Below are 19,069 nucleotides of genomic sequence, written 5' to 3'. Positions count from 1 at the left end.
TCCGAATATGACTTGAGGTGAGGAAGCTATCATGTGAGGAAATCTTGCATGTACTTTTTTTATCTAACCATTTCCTGCCATTCTTAATCATCTCCAACTGTAATAAAAAATAACTACAGTGATTGGCCTGTTTACTCATTAGCATCTGCCTGCAGTACATATGCCTTCCAGCACCATGTTCCTCTTGGGTCTAATTGCTTCCTTTAGCCCCCACCGTGGTCCTGGGGAGTTCTTGGTCTGGACCCCGTCTGCCTCCCTGGCCTGCCGTGGTGGATGGGCATCTCTCCTCAGTAGGCGCATTTGAGGATCCTGTTGGCAGCTGTGTTGGTGGGTGACAGAAAGGGCAGGTCTGCCTGTGTTTTTCTTTCACCTTCTTCCTCTTTAGTATTAAACAAATCTTTCACTGGTGAAGTGGGTGGGTGATAAAGGGCAGGTCTGTCTTCACTGTTTTTCTTGCCCTTTCTTCCTCGTACTAAGCGGTGCTATTCCACTGGTAAAGCAGCTTCTGGAAGAGGATCCTTCTCCTTTATGGTGTTGGGCTTCCTGGTAGGGATGTCACTTACGGCAGCTGTCTGGAAAGCCTGGATCAGCACCTGACAGCCAGCATACGTGTCCTTATGGTGTCGAAAGTGAGTCTACCCATCAGCTTCTCTACTATGGCCAGAAATGACCCAAGTTGTCAATTAATGCATTACTTCGATAGATGGAGGGGCAAGAATGTTTACCTATGGGAGTTTGAATGCCAGTACGCAATAGGCAGCTTAAGAAGAAACGTGCAGAACTGAAGTAGCACAGCCGTCTCAGCAGCATAGGGGTGGCTGGACTGACGCTGGGAGAGTTGGGCGGGCAGGCACATTTGGCACTCATCCTCCCAAAAACTAAGGGAACTAATTTTACCCTTCTCTGGCATACTGCAGGGAATTTCTGTTAAAGGAAACTGATACTCCAGTTGTAGAACAGCAGTAAAATTCTTTCTTGGCTAATGAATCCTCTGGAGATGGGTCCTGCCACATACTCAGTGGCTGTCATAGGCAACAGTCCTCTGAGCTGAACATAACTCAAGACTGGTTCTCATGTGTTCAAAGGTAAAATAATACAATACAGAACAGCAAGGAGTTAAAGGTGGACTTAGAAATACAATACTTGCACGTATTAAATATTTTCAAGTAAAATTGCTAAACAGCTTAGGGTTTTTTATCCCTGTATAGATAGCTGCTTCTCGGATTTAACTTTGGCAAATGAACATATCAACCACAAAAGGAGGTTAATGTGTCTGCGCTGTTGATCATGCTTTTTGTCAAGACAGTACATCAGTGCTTTCATAAAAGATCAAAGCTGTAGGACACCCAAGTTCTTCAAAAAGTTGTGTACAAAGCTAGGCGAGTTTTGTATTAACATATTATGCTGGAAATCAGGGTGACCAGTCCCAGATAATCTTGTAAGAAAAAATGGCCCTGATAATTTTTCAGGTGTCAGATGCAAGAGAAAGACATGGAAGGACAGTTTCTAGCTTGCAGGTGTGTAGTTGCAGGAAGCTGTGAGAGTTTAAAGCTGATGGCTGAGGTGCTGCTGTACAGAAGTGCTGCAAATAATTCCATTTGTAGATGTTGTGGGTATATCCTATGACATTTAACATGTGATAGTTAATTGTAGCAGGGTGGCTAACCAGGCGGATTTTCTGCTACTTCAGTGTGCGTCTAGTGTTTGCATATGTGTATCTTTGTAGTGTCCTGGTTTTGGCTGGGATAAAGTTAATTTTCTTTCTAGTAGCTGGTATAGTGCTATGTTTTGGGTTTAGTGTGAGAAGAATGTTGATAATGCACTGATGTTTTCAGTTGTTGCTAACTGGTGTTTAGACTAAATCAAGGATTTTTCAGTTTCTCATGCCCAGCCAGCAAGAAGGCTGGAGGGGCACAAGAAGTTGGGAGGGGACACAGCCAGGACAGCTGACCCAAACTGGCCAAAGGGGTATTCCATACCATGTGATGTCATGCCCAGTATATAAACTGGGGGGGGGTTAGCCTGGGGGTGCAGATCGCTGCTCGGCAACTAACTGGGCATTGGTTGGTGAGTGGTGAGCAGTCGCATTGTGCATCACTTGTTTTGTATATTCCAATTATTTTATTATTATTATTATTTTCTTCCTTTCTGTCCTATTGCATGGTTCTTATCTCAACCCATGTGTTTTACTTTTTTTTTTCCCCGATTCTCTCCCCATCCCACTGGGTGGAGGGGAAGCGAGCAAGTGGTTGCGTGGTGCTTAGTTGCTGGCTGGTGTTAAACCACAACAGTAGAAACAGTAGAAATAATACCTAATTCTTCTGGGCTGAGTTTGCCTTGCTGTTACAAGGGCAGGTGTTGAGTAGCGATGCACAGGAAGCAACTGAAACTCATGGGGAACACTGTTGCATTAAAGCAGAGGAAATGAGGTAAATGAGCTTGTGTTTTGAAGCACATTCTGAAAATACAAAATGCTAGCCTTGAGCACAGTTTAGAGTCTCTGGAATTACATGGAGGGCTATGTCATCAGTTTCTATGAAATAAAATCTGTCCTGTAAGGGTGTTTTGGGTGATAGCTTTCAGATGACTTGTGGTAGCACTACTGCTGACTCTTAAAGGTTTCCCTAAGCAGCAGTGTCAAAAATTGTAAGACACTTGTCAGCACTGTTGATACTACTCACAGCCTCAGGGGCAGCAGATGGCTTGCATGTCTTCCTAGTGCTCTGGTAGAGTGGAACTTAAGACTGCTGAGTGATAGCAGTTTAGTCCATCTTTCGTGTGATCTGGGAGCTTCTGATATGGATAGAAGTCTTCAGAAGAAGACTTAACAATTTGCAAAGTAAGAGCGTGAGTATCGGTTGGGGTTGGTTCTGGCTGGACAGAGGCTGGCATGACTGGTGTGCCTGCCTTTTCCCAGCACAGTCTGGAAGCAGTGCTCCAGTAAGATGTCTGTGCAGGGCAAACTCTGCCCCAGTGCTCCCAGTGTTTGGAACAGGACTGAGTTTTAACATCCAGAATGCTGTATTAGATTCTGCTGTTAAGTGCTACTAAGTGTGTTTCTTTGTTTGGGTTTTTTTCTTTCAGATTTCAGATATAATCCAATGACTGAATTTTTTGCATTTAACCCTTCAGAGTTGCTCCTTAGTTGTGTAAGGTCCTGAGCTTCTGTTAGAGTTTTACCTAGCTAGGTGGAGAGGTAGAAGTGTGGTAGGGATTTAAGTTGACTGTCTGAGGTGACAAGAGGAGAAGGTAACAGAACTTTACACCAATGTTCAAATGTAACAGAAGTTGCTGACAGTAGGACCATGTGTCAAATGTGGCACTTAGAACAGTTTGTGACAAGTGTCTGTGGTAACAACCTGTATGTCCCTGCTGTGAAGCAAAACTAGAAAAAAAGAAACAACCCAGAAAACAAAAAACCCCCAAAAACCAGAACAACCCCAAAAACTTGTGGAATATGAGCACAATGGAAGAATGGCACAGGGAACCTGCAAAAACAGGTTTACAGAAACTCCTAGCTTCTCTCCCCTCCAAATCATGATCATCTCTTCCCGAAGAGAAGGAAAGGTGGTCCAAGTGGTCCAAAGACTGACTTCAGGGACTTGAAAAAGAAAACAGAGAGATGGAGCAGAGTAATGTGAAGTGTTGAGTGTTTGGTGTTTCTATTTTTCATACTGGTATCTTTTTCAATGCAAGGCAACTTTAAAAAAAAAAAAGAGTATCAAGATAGATAGTTCTGACAAGCTGCTAGCTTCTCTGCTTTCAGTGAAGCCTGGTATTGCTAGTCCTTTAAGAGTAAGTTACTGCTTATTTATGTCAAATTGAAAAATTACAGATGACGTAAGTGTATCTAGCTGTGCTTCTGGAATGCACCAGATGTTTCTCAATCGTTTGGCATCCAGGTTTCACTTCTGGTGACATATTCATGGCTGATTTGTTGTGCTGAAAGCAGAACCTTAACTACTATGTTGATTTTTAGCCATTCTAAAAATATGTCTAGGTTCTGTTTCTCCTTCCATCTTAGATTCATGGACTGAGGAATAGCAAAGTGAGCCCAGTTTTGAATTACACATGTGAACTTAAGCTAGCCAATTCAGTTTATTTAAGAAAAAGTTTAGGATGATTGATTTTTCAAGGCACTATTTTTCTCATGATTTCTGTATCAATTTGTTTTTTAAACTGGTTTTAGATATTTTAAAACTCTTGAGCCAGACTACCAGTTGGACAAAAGGCACAGAAGTGTCTTCCAGTGATCACTTCAGGAGTTTTATTGCTCTTCAAACTTGCAATGAAGAGATTTCTATGCAAATATTACTTGGTCCATGGTATCCCCACAAAATCTGGCAGTAAATCATAACTTCAATGAGAACGTTGCTGTGGTAGTACTTGGTGCACAGTTGTCCAGTGAAACTTTTTAATGACATTTAAATCAATTGCCTTTATATGTTTCTGCTTTTAAGACAGATATTAATAGAAGTCTGAAAGTCTTTTTAAGAAAGTCAGGTGCACTTGAGAATTTAATTTCTCAGTTTTCACTTCAACTTCTACAACTGCATCATAACCTCAATTTTTACCTCCTTGAAAATAGTACAGCTCTTACCATAGAAAAATTACAGAAAATGAAAAAAAAAAAAACCCAAAACATTTTAATTCCTCCATAGGATTGTCTCTAACTGCTTTTTAAAATGCTGGCTAATTAGCTATGCAACTGTTAGAAAGAACAGCCTGGCTAAGAACTGTCCTTTTCTTTGGGTAAAAAAAGAAATCTGTATGTGATAACCACCTGTTAGGTACCTTTGAGAGCCTCAAAGGGAATCTGGTTTGCTCTACAGCATTTTCAGTTTTGCTTTACAAGTGTAAGGAAACTGGATGCATGACCTCTCTCCTTACATCCCACAGTGGGAAAACTTCCACTGGCTCTGTATAAACTTGGATGACAACTACCCTTTAAAAATAGCACAAGAGTTTACATATATTGGCATATATATTTTCACTATGCTCAGGATACAGTACCTATGTTGTCTCGATCTCCATGCATCAAGAAATAGATAGTAATTAGAGAGATGTGAGAAAACAGAATAAGACTTGATTCTGAGAATGTAGTTAGATGTGGTACTTGGGTGAAGCAGTTCCAAGAAAGCCATGTGATTATCAGCTCTTAGTTTTCGCCTGCTACCATTCCCACAATGGACAATTTCAGTCATTCTCAGTGTTTGGTTTTTTTAATGAATAGAAAATCAGTGAAAATGTAGGTATGCTGTGCAAATGCTGTGTACACGAGATCATCTACTGTTCTGTTGTGCTAGCTGGAACATGTTCATCTAGTATGGGGGAATTTTTTAGCTAGGGCCTTTTAAGATGTTTACGTACTTTGGCTATCTAAATAGTATTTTACCTTTACTCATTCACTGTAAGGTGTTGCACTTTAAGTGTAACTGGTTTTTCTGTCCTTCGAAAACAGACTGTTTTCCTGCACAAAAAAACCCCTCCTACAGCATTACCTATTTGAAGACTACTGGGCATCATAAGTTTTATTTCTGCTTCTTGCTGCAGCTGTTGCTCTATCGTACTGAAAGGAGTATAAAGATTTTGCTGGATGTACTCAGAGACTACTGTGCATCTTTGAAGATAAGCTAAAGTTGCCATGAGACCTGTGATGTAGTTTTGCTTAAGCTGTCCTCTGCAGTAACACAGCTGTCCTTTTGCCCTTGATGGAGGGTGCAGTGTTAGATGCACTGTTTCAAGGTTCTGCCAGCCTTCAGTGAACAGACCTGAGCAGTGCCATCAATTGGGTAAGGTTGCTCAGGTGGTGTGGCTGGACTGGGAACCCACCTCGCTGCCATGTTACAGTTGCCCATATAATTTATACAGTCCCTCATGGGATTAGGGTTATTGCAAAGCACGTGATAGAAGTAGGTCAGATTCTTGCCTAATGCTCATGTAAAAAATGACTTATTGTTTATGAGATGTTAGGAATACCAGTAGAAAGTGCTTCCCTGACAACTGTACTAAGGTAGCTACTTGTGCTTTTGTTCCCATTTCTAGGTTGAACTTTAACAACTTAGAGGCTAGGCAAAATAAGTGTAGTCATATAATACTGCTGTTTCTTCAATTCCCTTACAATAAGGGGAAGAAGACTTGTTTCTCTAACTTTAGAGTTTGTGGGTTTTTGCCAAATTTAGAAAGGGGAATAATGCCTACAGCAAGCTAAATAGTGTAAACTATAGGAAAAGGTGTGTAAAATAGAAGTTATTTATCTTACAAAAGCTGAAGGTAGTGAGTCTTTCAGGATAGCTATTCAATAATAGTCATTTAAAAACAAACAATTCCTTCACCTAGTCTTACCTGAAACATTTTACCTAGCTTCTTTCTTGCCAAGCAGATGTCTCTTCATAAAAACAGTAAAGTGACTATGAGCTGACTTTTATTTCCTGGCCTTATCTGAAACAGAGTAATAACTGGCCAGTGTGGTTAAGGTATAGCTGAGTGGATTTCAAGTTCCAGTCTCAATTCAGCAGTTTCCAGACAAATGGGCTTGCTCTGGCTTCACTGAAGCCAAGGCAGGGCTCCTATTCATAAGCTCATTGCTTATTTTGGATTAGGTAAAAAGTAAATAATGTGAATAGTGTTGTTCTTTCATTTGTCCACTTAACTATGTAATGGATTCGGTTTTGTGTAGGAACAAGTGCCAGGACAGACAGTAATTTGCTGGCTTATCTAACTTCTGGGAGATAAAACCACTTAAGCAAAAGGCCATTTTTTTTCCTTGTCATTTCACAGTAGATTATGTAAGAATTGCATTTAAGCTGTTTCAGTGCAGTTAACGTTTTCTTCATTTGAGGATGACAGCATGATTGCTTTTTCCAGGGACTGTTGTGGCAAAACCATCACCATTTCTAGGTTGTTGGATATCACCACCTGCTTGCTTTCTCTGCTACGTTAGCTGTAGCACTGAGAATGGAGACAATAAAACCCGTATTATTTCCTGTTCTGTCAGCTTGGCATGCTGATTTATCTTTTGGTCATGTATGCAGGTTGGGGAAGGGGGTATGTGGTGCAGGAGCAGGACAGGTCCTTCACACTGCCCTGATGGTCTGCGTTGCTATTGTAAAAACACATGCTGGTGAACTTGTTGAAACTGAGGCAGAAATTTCAAGAGAGGGTTTGGGAAGGGTGTAAAGAGCAAGACCTGCTTGATTGTCCTTCATAGGCTAAACCTAGGTAGACTTGATCTTACAGTGATTGAACTCCACTATAAAAATGACACCCTACTCTTTCTATGCTTTCTTCTTAAAGAAGGTTAGTATAAAATGTGCTGCTTCAGTTGCATCTCCTGAAAAGATGCAATTAGTAAACAAGATCAGAGCCTGGGAAAAGGCAGAATTTCTTACTGATAAAGTCTCTCTCTAGTGTTGAGAGGGAGTTGATCTATTGCGTGAAAGAAGGGAGATAAGAAACCCTATATATCTTCCCTGTGTACTGGAGTCTTTAATGTGACAGTGGAAATTTGTGGCAGGTTTGTCTTAATTTTATTTTGCAGCACATCATTTCTGCTGGCAAAAGAATGATGTTGCTTTTGTAAAATAAGCCATTTGCATAGGGAATATTATTTTTTTGAGTAATAAATCCTGCAGTTGTCATCCATCACTGAAGCAGCTTTTTCCTACAGGTTCCCATGCCTGAACTACTGGTCCCCGGTGTACTATGAGCACTACTACGATCCTTGTGCCAAAGGCATGAATTTTTTTCCTTGCCATTTAGGAACTAAACAAATGTCTGAAGTTACCTATTGCAGGTATGCTCAAGCACTTCATAATTCATCAGAGGCTGTTCATAATAATAGACCCGTTTAGGCTGGAATAGACCTTTAAGATCCAACTGTAAACCTAACACTGCCAAGTCCACCACTAAACCATGTCCCTAAGCACCACATCTACACGTCTTTTAAATACCTCCAGGGATGGTGACTCCACCACTTCCCTGGGCAGCCCGTTCCAATGCTTGACAGCCCTTTCGCTGAAGAATTTCTTCCGAATATTCAACCTAAACCTCCCCTGGCACAATGTGAGGCCGTTTCCTCCTGTCCTGTTGCTTGTTACCTGGGAGAAGAGACTGACACCCACCTCGCTACAGCCTCCTTTCAGGTAGTTGTAGAGAGTGTATAATGCAGTATTCTTGTGTTGACACTGTGGTGGTTTTTTTTCTTCTGTGTCTTTAGTTAAAAATTTAACTAAGATGCTCAGTGATCAGTGTGCAATCACTGTTGTCCCCCTGCCCCTTCCATGGGACTCCGGCTTTGGCAGTGTTTACCAGTGGGAGTTTATAACAAAGAAAGCTGAGGGACACAAAAAACCCCAAACCTGTGAGTCAGTATGGGCAGTGCTAAACTGATAGCTCAGCATTATCCCGGGTTGTTAGTTGATGAGCAGTCAGGTGAGGCTGGCTGCAGTAACATAGATGACTGCATATCTGATACTGCTTGGAGTCTGCCACATGACTGATTGGCACGAGCTGAATGCAACTGTTTTTCATATTTATCAACCAGGTTGAGCTGATAAGAATTAAGGTTCACGCATTTTGTGGGGTTGAGTTAGATCTGATGGAGAGCTGCTTCTGTTACCTAGTCTCCCAAGGCAGATGTCTTGTTTTGTTGTTTGGGTTTTTTTTTTAGATCTTGGACTTCTGGTTTAGATTTGCAATGTCTGGAAAAATAACCTTCTGTAGAAACTGCTCTGTCCTGTTTGAAGAGTGCTGGTGTGTGCTCTTACAGGTTTTGCCCTATACAGGTTTGTCCCCGTGAGCACGCCAAGGTAGTATGCCATGCGATGGGAATGCTGGGAAGGTACAGAGGAGGACACCAGGAAATTTTGATGAAAATCATAAGAGGTAGCTGGAAGAAAAATTCACTTTAGTGTCTGTTGGATAATATGAGTAGCAAAGCTGCAGTTCTGTGCTTACATACTAAACTTGCATGTTGTGATGTATTGGAACAGCATATTATGCTCTAAACTTTGAAAAAGTTGAAAATAAGCTTCTGCTTCTGCCTGATGTGATTGATTTACTGTGGGCAGTGGTTACAATGTGTATAAGCACAACTTTCAAATTCTTCAGGTTATATTATTAAACTGGTACGGTCTAAAATATTTTGTGATTATTTTCACTTTCCTGCTGGTTTTCTTGAATGTAGTTCTTGTTTCCATAAATTGGTAGTAGCTTTCCACTTCTCTTGAAAGCAAGTCAGGTGATGGAATTGTGCTTAAAAAAATGTTATTTTTCAGTCAGTCCAGTGAGGGTGAGGTACTAGAATGAAGATTTGATTTCTGTGGAAAGTGAGAACTACAGCCTCTAACTCTTCCCTTGGATATTTTTTCTCTTCATTGCCTTTCCCTTTCTATTAACCTTCCCAACAGCAGAAACATCTGACTTTGGTACTTATTTTACTAGAACTGTATAATAAAGCCCTGAACAAATTTCTTCGTGTCTTTTCTGAAGCTATACCTCAGCAGACTAAGCAGACATGATGTGTTTCTGCATACTTAAGGTATGGTTTTGAGGTTTCTTGCTCTAGGATTTATGCAGATTGTCCGCAACAGCAAGGACAGCCAACTTGCTTTGTGGTGGTTTCAGCAAGTGAGAAAATAACCGTGTGCACAATGTTTCTCTAATGTTCACAAGCAATTCTGTTTTCAGTGTCACTCTGAAGAAGAGTAAGATGGAATATTCAAGGGGTGATATTGGGCCTTATGTTTTCATTGTATAACTTGCCAAAGAGAGAAGGATGTGTGTGTGGAGGGGGTTTGAGACAGTGAATCTCTGTGGCATCTGGGTGAAATTATGAACAATAAAGTAACTATGAAAATCAGCTGGAATTTCATAAGCAGCTAAGCTATGACCATCTAGGGCATGCTGAATGAAAAGGACATGTCTAAAGTAGAACATGCTAAAATGAGGAATGTCCATACAGTCTGGCATGAAGCCAAGTGCATACTGAATTAGGTCACTGCTTTAAGTGTGAATGTTTCCCCTCTTTAGGAAGACATACTCATCATTTGCAACAAGGAACCAAAACAGAATGCTAATATAATGAAAACAAATTTAAAAGCATTTTCAATTAGCATGCTGGTCTATTCCCTTGTGCTTAGAGAATCAATGAGCTCTTTTGTAAGGAACAGAAACATTTCCATAGTTGAATATACATAAGGCCCTGGAAATGCAGAAAGAATAACAACCAGTTGCTTCTGGAAAACTTGCAAATCTTTATAAGCATTGTATAAGCCTCAGAAATCTCATTCTTTGGCGATGATGGGGAGTCTTGCAAATAGACCTGTTTCGAAGACTTGAAATAAAGTGAAATATCATCATGTGCAATTTAAAGATTTGGAACTTAATCTTTAAACACTGATCCCAGGGACTTCTGCATGATTACTTATTTCTGGGTAATGTGTTTGGGTTTTTTTATAAACTTCAGAATGTACCATGTGACACTGAATTAATTTTCCTATTGTGATTCTTGGGATCCTGTGTGCTTTTGTTAATTCTGAGGTTTCACAGCCTGCTTTCTCTTGTAATCATCTCCTACAGCCTGGGAGTAGTTACTGGAATGCCTAAAATAGTGCTGTGCCAGAGCTGATTCATATCAAATTTGGGTTGTAAATATGCAAAACTAGTGCTTTTCTGAAAAGAGAGGATGGTGAAATAGAGGGCTTGTAAACCCTCCTTTTCTGATGGGATGAAAACTAAGATTCTTTACTGGCTTCACTCCTTGAGAGATGCAAGATGAAATCTGTGTCTGACTCCTTTATGGGGACTCTTCTCAGCAGAAGTAATACTGGGAAAAAAAATGAGAGCTGTCCAAATTGGCTCAGTACCCACTGCTTTAGCAAACTAACTTACCCCTTCAGCTCTCCATGTGCAATTTAAAATATTAATGTCTAACATAACTGGTTGCACAAACATTCCTTGCCTTTAAAGGCCACAGGGAAGCTGTAGTGGGAGAAATGCCTGTTCTTTATGGTGTTGCATGAAAACTGTCAAAGATAAATAGGCAAGGCCCATCTCTGTGAAAAAAGGCTGTCTTGTTAATAAGATTGTTAGTAGCTCTCTAGAAAAGGGTTTCAACTAATGAGGGACTAATTAGAGCCTAGAAGGAAAAGAACCAGGAGCTCTCTACAGCCCACCACGTGTAGTTTCCATTGCTTTCCAAATGGCGTATTGTTCCTCTTCCCTAAGCACCCCTTAAGGCACTGCTCCACAGAACAGCCCGCTAGTGTTAATAGGTAAAGTGCCAGTAGGAAGGCTCAGAAATCTGCAGTTTTTCATAATCTTTTGTTCTTGCATTCATGATGCAGTGCAAGCGGCGAGTCCCTGTGGAGGTGGGCTGACTTCTCTTAGTCCATGCTTACCATAATGATGTATATTTGGCCACAGTTAAAGTTAAGAACAGAGTTGTTCTTTCATTGCCCTGTGCTATTGTGTGAGGGAATCTTAATCTCCCAGTACATTGTGTCCTCTTGACACCGCATCAGGAAATCTGTTGTCATTTGCTTCTAAAACATGAATGACACCAAAAGAAACTTAGTGAACACAGGGCAATTTATTGGTAGAGCAAGAATTGAATAAAGGCCTACTAGGCTAAAGTCCCAGCTTCAGGGGTGTCTATTTATCACTTAACAACAGTTACTGATTGTTTAAAGCCCATGGTGGTAGGAGGTTGTGTGACTTAGGTGGCTTTAAGTTAGAGGTTCAGTGATGAACCAAATCTGGCCATGGTTTGCAGCTGCCTGCACTGCCCGTTATCAAACTGTACCATGGTAGCCCAAATAATCTCTTAAGACAGTCTCAACTAGAAATACCAGCTCCTGCTTTCTAGTACATGCTTTCGTTTTCTTTAATTATCCTGTAAAAGTGAGGGGAAAGGTAAAGGAAAAACACAAAGCTCTCTTCTTCATGTCCTGCTGAGTAAGAGTCAGCCTTGTTTCCTACCCTGTCCCCTGTACCAAAAGCATGTCTTCATAACTTGACAAGCTGATTTCTGTAGTGGAACGGTAGCTGTGTTTGTGTATACAGTGATGCAGAAATGCTCTTGTTCTTGACAGCAGTAATAAGGCTGTGCAGTGAAAAATAGATGGGACTGGGTGCAAGTCAGGTAGTTTGATCATTTTTCAGTATGCCTTGACTGATCTAAGATGTGCCAGCTTCTGCATGGAGTGGCTTTACTGCAGTCTAGCAGTAGGTTTATCTAGGTTTAAATAAACATATGGTTTCTTATGTTATTAATTGTGGCTTCACCTTTTACAGTCTAACAGAACAAGAATTCGGGAAGAAATGTGAAAAAACATCGTATCGGCAACTTTGTACTAAAGAGAGCTTGGGATGATATTACATCATTTCTGTGAACTGTTTTTATCCTGTAGATTGTTGTTTCTCTGTCTCCCTTGATTCACCACATCTGGACCCTGGTCAATAGTCTGAGGATACATCTGGTGTTTATCACTCTTTATAGGCATTTAACTTGCATTTATATAATGTTGTGTTTGCGCAGTGAGGAGTGACTAACTTCTGTCTTATTTGGACTTAAAAGGATGTCATCTAGAATTCAGTTGATAAAACTTTTACTTATTTCGAACCAAAGTGTCCAGTAGCTTTTTACATGAGTTCAAAACGCTTCAGTTTCAGATAACTATTGCCTTTAAGCTGCTGTATTAAGAGTTTCTACATAATGGATCCAATTTATTCGTGAACAGGGTCATAGGCAGGGACTAGAAAAGGTAACGGCTGTTTCAAGCAGTCCTGTAGGCTTCAGCTGGACAACTCCAAGGTGTGCAGCTCTTGCAAAATTTAGTCTGCATGCCATGCGTACAAACTTAGGATCAGCTATCGCAAGCATTGGTGTTGGTGGTATGAATAAATTACTTAATCTTTCAGACCCTGTAATTGGAGCTTTCTTGCAAATGAGGATGCTGAATATCATGATAGCACCGATACGTGGTACCTGGTTCTCACTAAAGCAATATCCTGATGGTGGAAGCCAAATGGGAAGGGAGAAATGTCACAAGGACATAACTGGGGACAAATGTTGCAAGGTGTTTGTTGTAAACACATAGAGTGCATGGTGGCACTGTGACTCATTTGCAAGGATGGAAGACGGGGTTTCTGGCTGCTGGCAGTGTTAGATAACAATCTTTCCAGCCCATATATAAGGAGTATTGGAGTAGGCAATTTCTTCTACTCTCGTAAGCATACTGAAACTAAACTGAACTTACTCAAGTCCTGGTACTTCCCCCAGACAACTACATAACACAGTCGAAATGGATGTAGAACTAATAGATCCCTGGATAAATTTTAATGAGCGTATTTTCTACAACCAAGTTTTAAACAAAAGTATTTTGTTAATGTTAGAAAGTAAACTAACATGCATTGAGCTTACTTCTTAGCTCTTTATGCTGTCATTGAAGAGGCACACAAACTGTTTTGCTGACTATTGTTGCCGAGTGGGATTTTTGGTACCCTCCTCTTGCCTAACTGTAGTCTTTTTCCCTGGTGTTTTCCTCTCAGCCCATTTGGTCAGTGGTGTAAGAGGGTGACCCATGCAAATGGTCAACACCTCTTCACGCTGGCCTACTGTCCTGGTTTCGTCTGGGATAGGGTTAATTTTTCTTCTTAGTAGCTGGTACAGTGCTTTGGATTTAGTGTGAGAATAATGTTGATAACACACTGATGTTTTAGTTGTTGCTAAGTAGTGCCTATCCTAAGTTAAGGATTTTTCCATTTCCCGTGCTCTGCAAGCAAGCAGGTGCACAAGAAGCTGGGAGGGAGCATGGCCAGGACAGCTGACCTGAACTAGCCAAAGGGACATTCCATAACATAGACTGTCATGTTCGATATATAAACTGGGGGGAGTTGGCTGGGAGGGCTGGATCGCTGCTCAGGCATCAGTCAGCAGTGGTGAGCAATTGCATTGTGCATCTCTTGTGTTTTCTTGGGTGTTTTTTTTTATTATTTTATTACATTTCTTCTTATTATTGTTATTGTTGTTGTTTAGTATTACATTTTATTTTACTTGTTATTCAATCGTTCTTATCTCAACCCACAAGTTTTACTTTTTTTTTTCTGATTCTGTTCCTCATCCTGTTGCGGGGGGGTGGAAGTGAGTGAACGGCTGCATGGTGCTTAGTTGCTGGCTGGGGTTAAACCACAATACCTACTGAAATCAAAAGGTGGAAATGTTAGTGAATGGATAGTCTGAGTCTCCCTTTCATCAATCAGGAATTGGGGTTTGAATTTGAATTTCTGTTGAATTTGGCCTATTCTGAAATTCTGTTTCTGTGAACTTTGATATTTAAATCTGCAATACTTTATTCATGAATGAATAATTATTCCCTAAAAGATGTTTATTTAAAGGAAAAGCAAATGGAAATGCAAGCTTCTGCTGCTGCTGCTTCAGAAGAGTTCTTGGAATTTTTTTAGTTTAGAGGAGTAGGAAGGGCATGGGTTTTGTTGGTGGTTTTTTCCTCCCACAGAGGAAAACAAAACAAAACAAACCCAAGAAGGAATGGGGGAGTTAAACCAAATAGAACTTGATGAGACTAGAAGAACCCTTACTGCTTTAGCTAGTATGTGAAAAATGTATTTTGTTAGACTGTCCATATTGCTATTTTCCAGACACTATGTCAAAGGGAATCACTGATGTGTAATGCAATGGAAAGAAATAATGTTTTCTTTCTCCTTTTCCCACCCCTTTCCCCAGCAATCCTTTGCATGCATGTGTTACAACTTTGTTCACGTGTTTTCCAAATGACCAGCTGCTTTGTGGTTCTAATATGCACCTTTCTTTTAATTTTAGGTTCTGTCTTCATTTTGCTGACTCAGACCACGGATTCCAAGGAAAGTGGAATAAAGGGGGAAGTGGAATAAAATACTCAAGTGCCAGAGGAGAAGCCAGACTAGCCAATGAAAATTATTGTTACTAAACTGTAGACTGCTCTCACACATGGCGGGGGGCGGGGGGGGGGAATTGCTGTCAATTCAAAGCTTATAAAATGACTTTTGCAGACTTTCCTCATTGAACTTCAAATAGGCTAAAAGCCTTCAACTAGGGTTGAATTAGGGAATGGAAATATGATTCCTTGCTGGTGTGTTCCATCTTCTACCCCCTCTGCAGGGTTTTTTGTTTGAGGTAGGAAATCCTGAACAAATTGTATGGCATCAACAAAACTTACAGTTGATGGTTATGGATGACATAGGAACTTCAGATTTGTGTCTCTGCAATGACCCTGATTAAGGCAAAGGTTGAAAACCACTCATGAGCTACTTTATCAAAACTTGTAGTAACTATTATGGTTATGCTTTTTCTCTCTTTCTAAGATTTGAACTCTGGGGTGATGTTCCCTGGAAGGCATGAGCAGATAAGTCACCTTTTTGGATTGGAAACGGAAATAATACGAGAATGCCCAGAAGAAGCTTAGTAATTCAAGCCAGGACTCGTTGGCTGTTAGTGGGCCTTGCTTTACTATTCAGTTTAGTCTTGCTTATGTATTTGCTCGAATGTGCTCCACAAACAGATGGTAATGGATCTCTACCTGGTGTTGTAGGCGAAAACATGGGTAAAGAGTACTATCAAGCTCTCTTGCAGGAACAAGAAGAGCATTATCAAAACCGAGCTACCAGTCTGAAACGTCAGATTGCCCAGTTAAAGCAAGAGCTTCAGGAAATGAGTGATAAATTGAAATCCCTGCAGGAAAAGAAGAGCCCCAAGGTCAATGGTATGAACTACCAGGGCACCAAAGAACAAGCATCCAATGATCTCCTAGAGTTTCTTCATTCCCAGATTGACAAAGCTGAGGTGAGCGTGGGGGCCAAACTGCCTAGTGAATATGGCGTCATTCCTTTTGAAAGCTTTACGTCCGTGAAAGTATTCCAGTTGGAGATGGGGCTCACTCGGCATCCAGAAGAGAAACCTGTTAGAAAGGATAAACGAGATGAATTGGTGGAAGTTATTGAGGCTGGCCTAGAAGTTATCAATAATCCAGATGAAGAAGATGGACAAGATGAAGATGATGGAGTAGGAGAGAGGCAGCTGTATAGTGAAAATGATTTTATAGAAGGTATGTTTATTACATGCTTTCCAGCCCATTAACAGAATGTCACAACAAGCATTTAATGGTGTTTGTATTTTTAGGGGTTTTACCTACTTGAATATAGTCTTGAACAGTAATTACACAGTAAGAACCTTTGTTTCTAATGATGAGAATATTGCTGCTTCATTATTTTGTGTTTTGAGTAGGGAGCAAGAAGTCCATTTCAGAAGAAGGGCTCATAAGAAGTGTATGGGAGAAGCTGTATCCACTTAAAATACTGAGGCATTCATAATTGATTGTAGCTGAAGTCAGTGTGACACAACTGCTTATGGTACTAAATAACTGAAAGACTTCCAGTGAAACTGGTGGCAGTGAGAGGGAGAAATTTGATTCATCTCTCTTGTTCCTGTGTAGTTAAGCAATTCAGTATGAAGCTACAGGGTTTTTCTTCACTCATCTCTGTGCCACTTTTTGTTAATATTCAGGCTTTTCACCCTCTTGGAGTTGGCATACTCGTACTGGAGGGAGAACATTGGTAGGCTAATGTGTTCTGGTCATGTCAGCCAAAAACTTGGCGTCCTGAATAGACCCTTCATGGTATACTAGTTATGGGGTCTGCTAAGCTGTGCAACCTTGAACTGTTCTCTTGTTCTCTCTTCAGTTCTCTCTCGGTGCTTGTAAGTTTAATTACAGAACACATGTTATTATAAAAGCAAATATAGCAGTTATGCTTTCCACACTTAATGACACCCTTAAAAGAGGCATTAATGATAATTCCTATAGACGCTGGCTTTCAAGATAGTGTAATGCTGATGGAGATAAGTATTATCAAAAACTGCCCTAGTACTACCTCTTTTTTGTATTTACAGTATTAAATACAGTTCATGCTGCCATAAAACCCCCAAATGTTGGACCATGTTATAAAAGCATTACTGTAAGAGCAAAAGGGATTCTGGATCTCTGCAGTACTGATGTCTGCACTATTAAGCAAACATGCTGGAGAAAGGTACCATTGGCCTTGAAATAATCGGTTCTTTCAGTGTAAGATGATGTAATTGGTCTGAAGCACAAAAAGTCTCTGCTTTTAACAGCTACTGTGTTTAAAGTTTAATGCAAGTACTCTTCTTCCTTCCAGAAGGTGGGGCAGGGTGTAAAATCCACTCAGCTGTGTCAGTATAATACAGCCAGTGCAGTGTTAGGATTTTAGTACAGTTTTCACTTAAGACCATTATTTTATCTGGAGGTACTCATTCTTGCAGTCTTATAATTGTTTTCTTTTTATATTAAGTGTGCAGCTGCTTTCCTTTGCTGTTTTAGATACTGCTTATACTCTAGTGGATTTTTTTTTGCCATTACCAAAATAGCTGCTTATTTTTCTTGGTGTACTACCTTTAATGACTGCAGACCTCTAAGAAAGCAAGCAGATTTAGGACCTTAGAGCTGTACTTTTCATACCTCTGCCTCTGTTCACACCAGTATATTGAGAATTGGTTTTGGAAATCAAACTAATTTTCTTTTGCTGTAAAGGCAGTCTCTTCAAGCATAGAGTTAAAGGAACTATAGAAGAAGGAAAGTATTTTTATGCTGTAGCTCTTCTATGGTGTGTTAGCAACTAGCCATAGTGATACGTATCAGTGTCTTTTTTTAGACAGAAGTTGTGGGTTGTGTGGGTATTCTGTTTTTTCGTATGTGCGAATACTACTGGCTAATTTAGACACTGGGTCAGCAAAAAAAAGGCTGCTTCTGAATATTTACACATTTTTTCCTATTTTTCCAAAACTTAGGGGTGAGAAATGGAACCAGCCAGTAGTGGTACCTGCAGGTCCCTCGCCCTGCAGCCCTGTGACTGGGCTCTAGCATGCTACCTCCGTTGTCAGTTTGTGCATCCTCGTTTGATGGAAGTCTACTTGGAAAGCTGTAGCCTTTCCATTTGGAAAATACTGCTCCCTTGAGCTATCATAAACTGGTGGGTCCAAGTTTCATAGCAGACTTGGTGTATCTACTGAAGTCACAGCAGATCCTGTAACTGTCCGAAGAACACAACTAAATTGTTGCTGGATTAGCATTGCTCATTTAGAAAAACAGTTTGTTAAGGTCAGCATGATTTAAAACAAATTATTTAAGTTCAGTATCTTCTTCAATTGCTAATAGATTATTTTGTAATAAGTGATTTAGGACTAAGACTAGAGTTTTATACAATTTGAAACAGGAAGCTGAGAAACTTGGTGTGTGCATTGGTTTTTTTGGTCGTAGGGCAAAAGAGAAAACATGAGACTGCATTAGTTAGTACATGATCATTGTATTTTATGCTTAATATAGGTAAACTGATTTTGCTTTTGTTCTGACTTGCAGGAATTTTTTTCTCAAAACTAATGCATATCTATCTACAAAAAATTACCCACAAAACTGTGCCACCAGTACAAGCTGAACTAGAAACAGGCATTTTTATTCTGGAAGTTTTCTAGCTTCCTACCTCAACAGGCTAAATTTTCATGTAGGTAAAGGTTTGGTTCTGGGAATTATTTCAGCTTTTTTCCTGGACTTGTGAAATACTAAACTAAACCCTGAGCTATGTAATCTTTTGTGGTATGTACTCTCAGGTGTATTAGTAAATCCTTAGAGAATTAGTAAATCCTTAGAGGCTGTTTAAATAAGGTTAGAATCTCTTTTCTTATAATTTTACCTGATGGTATCTCTTAATCTCCACTGAGCATGTCTGAAGTTCTTCCCCAGCATTTACATTGCCTCTGATGCCCAGTCAAACATCACTGTCTTGATTTGTAAAAGTGTCAAGAATTTTCTTCTTATTGTATTGTAGGGTTTACCTATATTGGACTCACTTGTGACAACAAAGACTAACAACATGAATTTAAAATTAATCTGCCTTCTGCCTATTTAAATTTGTCTATTTTATAAATAGAAATTTCCTAAATAAACTTTTCTGAAAAAGTACACTTAATTACTCAATAATACGTGGTAGTCTGAATCTACCG

At 40.1% G+C, this 19,069-nt stretch overlaps 1 protein-coding gene across 7 annotated transcripts in view; it reads left to right on the top strand.

Annotated features, from left to right (window-relative positions):
• CSGALNACT2 (chondroitin sulfate N-acetylgalactosaminyltransferase 2) overlaps window positions 1-19,069 on the top strand; it is a 36,731-nt gene that overhangs the window by 3,871 nt on the left and 13,791 nt on the right. For all 7 annotated transcript variants that reach the window (XR_011326819.1, XR_011326820.1, XM_069796170.1 and 4 more), the window contains exon 2: window positions 14,843-16,103. Coding sequence is in view for 5 of the 7 variants with exons in the window: in XM_069796170.1 (XP_069652271.1) it covers window positions 15,446-16,103 (658 nt within the window). In the remaining 2 variants the exon portion in view is untranslated. The remainder of the gene's footprint in view (window positions 1-14,842; window positions 16,104-19,069) is intronic.

The sequence above is a fragment of the Haliaeetus albicilla genome, chromosome 11, assembly GCF_947461875.1.
Source record: "Haliaeetus albicilla chromosome 11, bHalAlb1.1, whole genome shotgun sequence".
Taxonomy (NCBI): Eukaryota; Metazoa; Chordata; class Aves; order Accipitriformes; family Accipitridae; genus Haliaeetus; species Haliaeetus albicilla.
The sequence above is the reverse complement of the archived record's forward strand: the minus strand, read 5'-3'. Positions and strand labels throughout refer to the sequence as shown.